Source organism: Vulpes vulpes, chromosome X (assembly GCF_048418805.1).
Source record: "Vulpes vulpes isolate BD-2025 chromosome X, VulVul3, whole genome shotgun sequence".
NCBI classification, from domain to species: domain Eukaryota; kingdom Metazoa; phylum Chordata; class Mammalia; order Carnivora; family Canidae; genus Vulpes; species Vulpes vulpes.
Genome location: NC_132796.1, coordinates 85,824,262 through 85,834,079, shown reverse-complemented (window position 1 = coordinate 85,834,079; position 9,818 = coordinate 85,824,262). Strand labels below are relative to the sequence as shown.

Here is a 9,818-nt window from a genome sequence, read left to right as displayed (position 1 = left end):
TCTGATAAAACTCTTTACTCTTGAAATCATCCCCAAATCTGAGTGTCTCATTTTTCTCCTTATTTTGTTACCTACCAGCGTATCCAATCAAGAAAATCTGGCATCTGATGAACAGGAGAAAACAGGATTAAAAGTTAATAATATGTGTCACATTCATTTCATTATTTGTTTTTGTTTTTCTGTTAGTTTCTCACAGGAGGAGAGACTCCACACTTTTTCTTTCAAGATTTATCAATTTATTTAGATGGGGGAGGAGCAGAGAGAGAGAATCTTTCAGTCAGACTCCTCCTTGAGCACAGAGCCCAATGTGGGGCTTGATCTCATGATCCATGGGATCATGACCTGAGCAGAAACCAAGAGTTGGACGTCCAACTGACTGAGCCAGCCAGGTGCCCCAGGACTCTATACTTTCAATTATTTCTACCAGCTGTCATATTTTAAAAACCAATTGTTATGAGTGATATCAACAAGATGGTAAACTAGGAAACCTCAGACACCAGACCCTTTATCCCTCATGGAAATATCAAACAAGTATAGACTGACTAAAATAACTTTATAGGAACTGCATAAACCAGTGAAAAGTCTATAGCAACCAAGTGATTGCCAATTCCAGAAAAAAAAAAACATGAAAAACAGTGGGAAATTTTGTAGCTTTTTTGCTCACTTTTGCCTCACCCCTTCCTGATGGGGGCATGGTTGAAAAATACCAACCCAACTCCTGGTTCCATTCATTAAGCAAAAGTAGAGTGCAAATTGTTTACAAGGATTTGGTCTGTTCTTCGGCTGTTTGAGTGATCGGTTTATATCTTGCCTGACTCAAAGCTCACCTGAAGAACAGCAGAAAATCTTGGATCTCAATCTGGAAGCCATGCATGACAATGAAGAGTATCTTGGTGTGAAAACACTACAGAGGGTGTTCACACCTGTGGATGCCTACGAGCAAGAGATTCTAAATTAGAGGAATACAATAGAACCTCTAAGGCCCCAAGAAGCTAGAGTGAAACTTTGGGGGGAAATTGAGACATTTAAAAGCGGCTGGGAAATAAAAGGTAAAATTTAAGAAAGCACACACAGAGACTCATAAAAAACACATGCCTAGAGAAGACCCTGCACTGATCCCAAAGCTCAGAGTCCCTTTAAATAGTGAAGGCCTTTTATGTCAGTCTTTAAAGACTAGAAGAGGTGGGCATTTTTTCAAATGCCTGATTTTCAGCAAGGCATCAAAAAGCATACAAAGAAACAAGAACACATGACCCATTGAAAGGAACAAAATAAATCTCCAGTGATAATTCTTAAAGAACACATGCTGCAGACTTACTACACAAATATTTTAAAAGAGTTATCTTAAATATGCTCAAAGAGCTAATGGGAGGCATGGACAAAACCTACAGGAATTCAGAAAAAAGATATATAAACAAAGTGAGAATATCAACAAAAAAATAACAAAATATCAAATTCTGGAGCTGTAAAATACAATAACTGAAATGAAAAATTTACTAGAGGGGGGTTCAAAAGAAGACTCAAACAGGGAGAAAAAAGAATTGGCAAAGTTAAAGACATTAGAAAATTGTTGAATCTGAGGAGTAAAAAAAAGAAAAAGTGATGAAAAGTAAACAAAGTCTAAAGGACTTATTGGACACAATGGAGTCCACCACTACACACATTAGGGAAGTCCCAGGAGAAGAGAGAAAGAGGCGAAGACACATTATTTGAAGAAATAACGGCAGAAAATTTATTAAATTTAAAGTAATATGTGAATATACAAACCCAAGAATCTTAACAATTCCACTTAAGATTAACACAAAGAATCTTTGTGTGGTCTGAGGGGCAGTTGTTCTGCCTTGAGATCCTGGAAATCTTCAAAGAAGATTCTTCCATCCTGCCCAGACTACTTCTGTGAGCTCCAGAAACACCTATCCAAGCATTTATTCAGCATCTTTGCTATCTCGAAGACCTCTCAGATTCACTGCTTCTCTGGAGTGAAAACCATGCTTTGGAGCCCCACCCTTACCCTGACCCCACCATAAAACTCAGTTCTATTACAGGTCTCCTGACAGAGTGCATTACATCCCTGTCCACTCAAGCGTGGCCTGGAAGCCAGCAAGTCCCCTTGATGCCTCCATTTCCCAAGACCTCCCACTGCCCTGTGTCCCCCACCTCTGCCCCTCTTAACCTGACATAGCTCTTAATCCTCCTCAGCTTATTTACATCAGTGACCCAGCCTAGCTTTAATAAAGATTTTTTTAAGAAAAAAATTACCATTATAATTAAATGGTAATTAAACTGTTGAAAGCCAAAAAAGAAATAGTGAAAAAAGCAGGAAAAAAAAGTGATTTATCATGTACAAGGAATCCCCAATAAGATTATGGGTGGATTTCCCAGCAGAGACCTTGTAGGCCAGAAGGCATTGGGATGAAATATTTAAAGGGCTGAATGAAATAAACTGTCAACTGAGAATTCTACATCCAGTAAATGTGGCTATCAATAATAAGCAATAAATTCAAAAAATTTCCAGACAAGCGGTCTCAAAAGAGTTCATCACAAATAAAAATGCTAAAGGGAGCACCTGAGTGACTCAGGTTAGGCATCCAACTACTGACTCTTGATTTCCGCTCAGGTCATGCTCTCAGGGTCATGGGGTCGAGCCCATGTCAGGCTCTGAACTGGGTGTGGAACCTGCTTTGAGATTCTCTTCCCCTCTCTCTGTCCCTCCCCCTTCTCTAAAAAATAATAATAAATAACGCTAAAAAGAAATACTAAAAGGATTCATTAAAGTTAAATTAAAAGGACACTAGATAGTAACTCAAAGCCATATGAAAATATAAAGAGTTCTAGTAAAAGCAAATGCATGAGGAAATGAAAAAAAAAACTGGTATTATAGCGATTCTGGTTTCTAACTCCACCTGCTATTTTCTCAGGATTTAGAAAGACAAAATCATTTAAAAAATTATAAATCTATATAAGGGGGTATCCAATATATAAAAGATGTAGTTTGTGACATCAGTAATGTAAAGTGGAAGCAGGAAGCAAAGTTGTAAAAGAATGAAGTTTATGTATGCAATTGAAGTTGATTTGGTATCAATTTAAGACAGATAATCATAACATTAGGATATTATATGTAAATGCCATGGTAACCGCAATAAAATAGCTATTGAATATACACAAAAGGATACATGAAAATAATCAAAATGTGTCACTATAAAAAACTGAACTAAAGATAAAGGAGGTAAGCAGTTGTGGAGAAAATGAGGGACAAAAAAGCTAAAAGAGGTAGAGAAAACAATCAATCAATCAATCAATCAAGTGGTAAAAGTAAATGCTTCCCCACCAGTAATTACTTCAAATGCAAACAGATTAAATACTCCAATTAAAAGACATATATTGGCAGAATGAATTAAAAACCGAATTCAAGTGTATGTTTTCTGAAAGAGTAATTTTAGATAAAACATGCAGAGATTGACAATAAAAAGTTGGAAAAAGATATTTCTATTGAAATATCTTTCTTATCTATACTATCTGAAGATAGTAATCAAAAAGGAGTGTAAAGTTAAGTTGTTGATTTAGATCCTTTCTTTTTTTAAAAGAAAGCATTTAAACCTATCAATTTCCTGCTCAGCAGTGATTTTGCTGCATCCTATAAATTTTAGTGTATTGTATTTTCATTTTCATTTGTGTTAAGATAGCTTCTAATTTCCATTCTAATTTCTTCTTTGATCCCTTGGTTGTTTAATAGTGTGTTAATTGCCACATATTTGTGAATTTCCCTGTTTTTCCTTCTGGTGTTCATTTCCAGTTTTGTGGAAAAGATATTTTGTATGATTCAATATTTTTACATTTATTAAGATTTGTTTTGTGGCCTAACGTATGGTATGTCTTGAAGAAAGTTTCCCCGTTAACTTGAGAGAGACATGCATTCAGCTATTTTTAGGAACAATAACAGAACTAGAAAGAGAACAAATTTAATTCAATGTTATCAGAAAGGTGAAAATAAGATGCATTGGAGCAGAAATAAAGGAAATAGAGAAAATTAAGACAATAGGGGGGAAAACCCCCCAAAAAGAGTTGCTAATTTGAAGAGATCTAGATGACCCTGGAAAGGTGATAGTTTTTTAGATCTAACACCAAAGGACCTACTCATGAAAGAAAGAATTGATAAGCTGGATTTCCTTAAAATTAAACATTTCTGCTCTGTGAAAGACATTGTCAAGGAAGTAAAAACACAAGCCACTCACTGGGGGCAAACATTTGCAAAAAAAACCATATTTTATAAAGGACTGTTCTATCTAAAAGATATAAACAACTCATCTTCACAGCAGCATTATTTACGATAACCAAAAAGTGGAAGCAACATAATGTCCATTGATGGATAAATGGGTAAACAAAATGTGGTATATATATGTATACTGTTTAATATCGACCAGCCTTAAAAAGGAAAGAAATTCTCACACATGCTACAGTATGGATGAACCATGAAGACATTGTGTTAAGTGAAACAAGCCCCACCACATGACAAATATTATGTCATTCTACTCCTATGAGGTAACTCTTCTACCTAAATATGTAGAAACAGAAAGTAAAATGATAGTTTCTAGGGGCTGAGTGGAGGAAAGAATAGGAATTCAGTGTTTAATGAGTATAGATTTTCAGTTGGAGAAGATGAAAAAGTTTTGGAGATGGTGATGATGAGTTGCACAACCATGTGAGTGTACTTAGTCCACAGACATGTGCAGTTAAAATTGGTTAAAATGTTAAAATCTATATTTTGTATATATATATATATATATATATATACACAATATACAATAAAAATAAATGAAAAACTCTGTGGTTAGCAAGAGTACTCTAATGTGCTTGATGAGAATATTTTCTTTTTTTAAGCAGCTTTTTAAAAAGATTTTATTTATTTATTCATGAGAGACAGAGAGAGAGAGAGGCAGAGACATAGGTAGAGGGAGAAGCAGCCTCCCTCCGGAGAGCCTGATGTGGGACTCCATCCCAGGACCCTAGGATCACGGTAAGTCGAAGGCAGCCGCTCAACTGCTGAGCCACTCAGGCGCCCTGATGAGAATATTTTCTATGGTCTTTGCAGCATTCCCTTGGATACCAGTAGGATCAAAATTCAAAGTGCTTTTGTTAATGAGAGACTCCCAACTCTGGGAAACGAACTAGGGGTGGGGGAAGGGGAGGTGGGCGGGGGGATGGGGTGACTGGGTGACGGGCACTGAGGGGGGCACTTGACGGGATGAGCACTGGGTGTTATGCTATATGTTGGCAAATTGAACCCCAATAAAAAATAAATTTATATAAAAAAGTGCTTTTGTTAGAGATAATGTTACTGGGCCGCACTCCATTTTAGTTGATGAAAAACGTTAGATGTTAACATAACCACAATAACATACCAAAGGAAGTGTTATTACCCAGCCATTAAATACTGAAATCCTTCCATGCTCTATTCTTTGTGTTTGTATTTTTAAACTGACATGAGGCAATTTATTCTGTATCTAGAGCTTCAATTATCATTTATATGCAGATGCCTCACAACTCTGTCCTCAATTATCTCCCTGAGCTCAACTGCTTCATGTCTCAGTATCACCTCAAACTCCAAACTCAACATGTCCAACACCAAATTCATGATCAGTAGTCCCATACATGGTTATTTCCCACTCATCTAATTGAATAAGCCATAAAGCCAGGAGCTTCATTTTCCTTTACATCCCATATCCTATTAGAAGCTCCTGTGCCACCATGTACCTGTTGCTACCACTTATCTCAGCACTTTTACATTCATTTCTCTGGGTATTTGACTAATGTCTGTCTCCCACCCCACAGTGCACACTCTGGTGAACAGAGACCTATTTTTGCTCATACTCATATCCCCAGAATACATCACAGTATCCACCCTTCCAGCGTTTAATAAATGGTTGTTGAATAAATAAATCTTTAAGCTTTGAACTCATAACTGGGAAATAAGCTTGATGTGAAAACTTATAAATAATTCCTCTCCTTCCTATCTATATGAAGATGTGAGTTATTTCCCCAAGCAGTAAGAGGTTGTAGTTTGACACTCATCTTGAGATCACCCTGAGTTTTCAGTTCAGTGCCACCTTGTACATCTACCCGAATTTCTTGAACATTTCCTGTTGAGTACAATGACTCCTGTATCTGCTGCCTCTCATTAATATTAACCCAAATATTGTAAATTTAATATAACAATATAAATATAATATATTTATATTATATTTTATATAAAATATATAAAATATATATTATTTTTTATATATTAATATATATTAATTTTAATATAAATATATTGTTCAGTTCCTGAGTGGGTAATATGAAATACTTGATGCTCACAAGTCAGCGAGTGCAGACAGAGGTCCTGAGGATGGGGATGAGGGCAAGGGAAGGGCGGAGTTTATCTCAGAATTCATCTTTGTGGATTGGAGTCCAGCTCGCGCTGTTAGTTTCAAATGAGTTTACTTAATACCTGCCTCTGTTTCTACATTTCCGAAAGTGGGCACAGTATTAAAAATACGTATAGCACAAAATTATTGGGAGAATTATATGGAAGAATGTCTTTGGAATCACTTTTTAAACTGTACAGTGACACAAATGTTATGTAACGAGCCCAATGTGAACAAGGTTGGAGTGAATCCTAAAATAGCAATGGGACTGTGGAAGTTTCTGGCAAAGACTTACACGGTTACCCACATAGTTTGTGGGTAACTATCTTTCACAGCACATTTCCATCTTGTTTCTGAACTTGTTTTTGAAATGAATAATGGAGTGCTTGCGGCAAAGACAAACATAAAAGAGAAAAAAAAGGAGGGACGCGCACTTTTAAAATCTTGCATTTAACCAATGAATTTGGAGTCTGTATTTCCACCGTGTTTCAGCTTCCAGGAAACCCCCGCCGCCCCAGCGCCTCCCGCCACCCTAACGGCCGGACAGCGCAACACCGCAGGCCTTTGTAACGCCGCCTGGTTCCGGGTGCACGTCATCAGATTGTGACACAGCGCCTTTACGTGGGTGCTCAGTTGTTACGTCATGCGCCCTCTGCACTATATAAAGCTGAACTCTGCAGCTTCTCCCAGTTGTACCGGACAGTGCGGGAAGCGCCGCGTCGTGGCCCGTGGCTTCCCGAGCTGCGGCGACCAGTGTCCCCCTGGTTCCCAGCTGCCCGCCGAGTGCCTCCGGGCCGAAGAAGAAAGAAGACGCAGAGGAGGAAACTCAAGCATGCTGTTGCTTCTACTGAGCGGCATTCTGTTTGCTTTTCTGTTTGTCTTCTGGAAAAGCCGCTTTCAGGTAAACGTATAAGAGAGATTGGAATTAGATGAAGTTAGATGGTTCCTGAAAGGGGGGGGGGCGGTCTGAGAGAGTAGAAACATACTAAAATAGTAAAATAAGAGTAAGGAGAGGTCATTTCATTCCTTCTCTTGCAGCAGCCTCAAATGTTTACCCCCAAACTTCCCTTTCATTGACCAATGATTCAGCAGCTGTGGCCCCCCGGTAAAAAGCCCCAAGTCGCGGAGTAAGATGGTCAGCTTTGCACCCACTTGAAAAGTAGAACTGAAAGGGCCCACCCTCCACCACCACCTCCTATTTTAGGAATCTATACCTTCTCTATGTTCTCTAGCTTCTACTATTCCTTATGTTTGTTTGCCGCTTTCACCCTGGTTTCAACCATCTTTAAAAAGAGGTATTTGGGTATTCACAAATAATTCAGGTCAAAATGTGGGTTTCCTGGTGATACGGAAAGTTGCAAGTGACTTTTGATCTTCAGTGATCCTCAGGGTCCAAGTATAGACCTACTGTTCGAGAAATGTAAGCCAAAGATGTGACATTTTGATATTAAATAGCTATTCTCATATATATATTTTTTGAGTCTTTGGGAAGAGCATATTTCTGAGTCAACATTGTTGTTCAACAGATTTTCAATCTCTAATTCTAAGGAGAGGATAATCAGCTTATTTTGATAACCAAGACTAAGCATGTTATTTGGTCTACTCTTGAACAACGTAGGCTTGAACCCCGTGGGTCTTATACTCTCATTTTTTTTATACAGTCCAGTACTGCAAATGTATTTTCTCTTCCTTACGATTTTCTTAATACCATTTTCTTTCTTACATATGCTATGTAATACATATACAAAATATGTTAATCGACTATGCTATCTGCAAGGCTTCTGGTCAACAGTAGGCTATTAGTCTTTAAATTTTGGGAGAATCAAAAGTTACAAATGGGTTTTTGACTGCACAGGGAATCAATGCCCTTAACCACCAGCCCCCTGCCTTATTCAAAGGTCAGCTTCTTTTTTGGAAATGTTTAAACTCAATAAACTACATATGTATAATTTCCTTCCCTTACAGAGCAGCGTTGGTGAAATGTCATCAAATTCGACTTCTCTTGCACTAGTAAGACCAACCTCTTCTACTGGGTCAACTAAGAGCAATACTGATAAGAGTCTTTCAGTCAACAGCCTCTCTCGGGAAATCTTAATTAATTTCCCACACACGATAGCCATGCAGAAGCAAATATTGGTAAACCTCAGGATCGTGGAATACAAGCTGGCTGAATTGGAACTTTTCCTAGTTTTCAAGGATTTAAATTGTGCATTAGTTAACAGGAAATCTACTGACAGAGATTAGAGAATGTAATGACAGTGGAGGCAATCATTAAAGGCACTTTGAGTGAATTCATTTGATTATATGTGTTTATACCAAATGAATTGTTTAAAGGGGGAGGGGATGCCAAGTCAGGTATGAAATCCAGACATTTATCAGTTTGCTTTTACTGATATTTAAAGAATTGATTATATGTTTTATATATTTATATATTTTTATATATACAAGTTTGACAAGTTTATATATATAAATATATATTTAACTGGGGAAGGAACGAAAGCACAGTAGACAAAGAAACAGTTCCAAAGGTTTTCTTTAAAAAAAATAAGCACAGTAAAAAGAGTATAGTTGAGATGTAGCTATTTCAATTTCACTCACATGTGAAAAACTTTTTTGGTGTACAATACAATATTGCAAATGTCTTTTTGTGTTAAAGTAAATGGGATTTGATAGAACTTTTTCTTTTATACAGAATACTCTCTTACACTGTTGAATCTGTGTATTAAGAGCTATCATTGAGCACCCTAAAATATGCCAGGCATTGTTAAGATCTTGCTGTAGACACTTGTGAAGATAGTCACATAAATTCTTCCTCTTTGTAGTCAGCTCTTGAAGGGGATTTCTTACCTGTCACCCTGTCCTCCATCAATTTGATATTATCTCATTAGAAATATGCCTAAATCTTCCCTGAATTGCAAAAATCACCTATAGAAAAAGGCATGGTTTTTTTTATTTGGTGAAAAATGGACATCTCACATAGCACCAAAATATAATGATAGAATGCATTTAATGTAATATGGATTAAAATTAAGAAAAAGTATTTCTTGATTCTAATCAGTCATCTATTTCAAATGTTTTATGAAATCCAGTGTAACTGAGGAATTAACAATCTGTTGAAGTTCACTAATGGCATTTGACTTATCCACAAAGAAAATCCTCAAAATATCTATCACAAGTTCATTTTATATATATGTACGTGGTTCACTGAGATTGTTCAATTATAGCCCCATCTGTTTACCTACTGTAATGCCCCCAAAATAAATTACCAGTATAAATTAAATACCTTAATCCCTTAATCCTTTAATCTTCAATCAAAAGGAAGAGGAAAGGAATTTTAAAAGTATTAATTTAGGAACACCTGGGTGACTTAGCAGTTGAGGTCTGCCTTTGGCTCAGGGCGTTATCCTGGAGTTC

At 37.0% G+C, this 9,818-nt stretch overlaps 1 protein-coding gene across 1 annotated transcript; it reads left to right on the top strand.

Moving 5' to 3' along the window:
• The first annotated feature begins 7,095 nt into the window (after nt 1-7,095).
• On the top strand, nt 7,096-8,648 carry CT83 (cancer/testis antigen 83). The gene is made up of 2 exons (XM_025986963.2): nt 7,096-7,305; nt 8,370-8,648. The coding sequence occupies exons 1-2, from the start codon at nt 7,237-7,239 to the stop codon at nt 8,646-8,648; spliced, it is 348 nt and encodes a 115-aa protein (XP_025842748.2). The 5' UTR covers nt 7,096-7,236.
• The last annotated feature ends 1,170 nt before the right edge of the window (nt 8,649-9,818 follow it).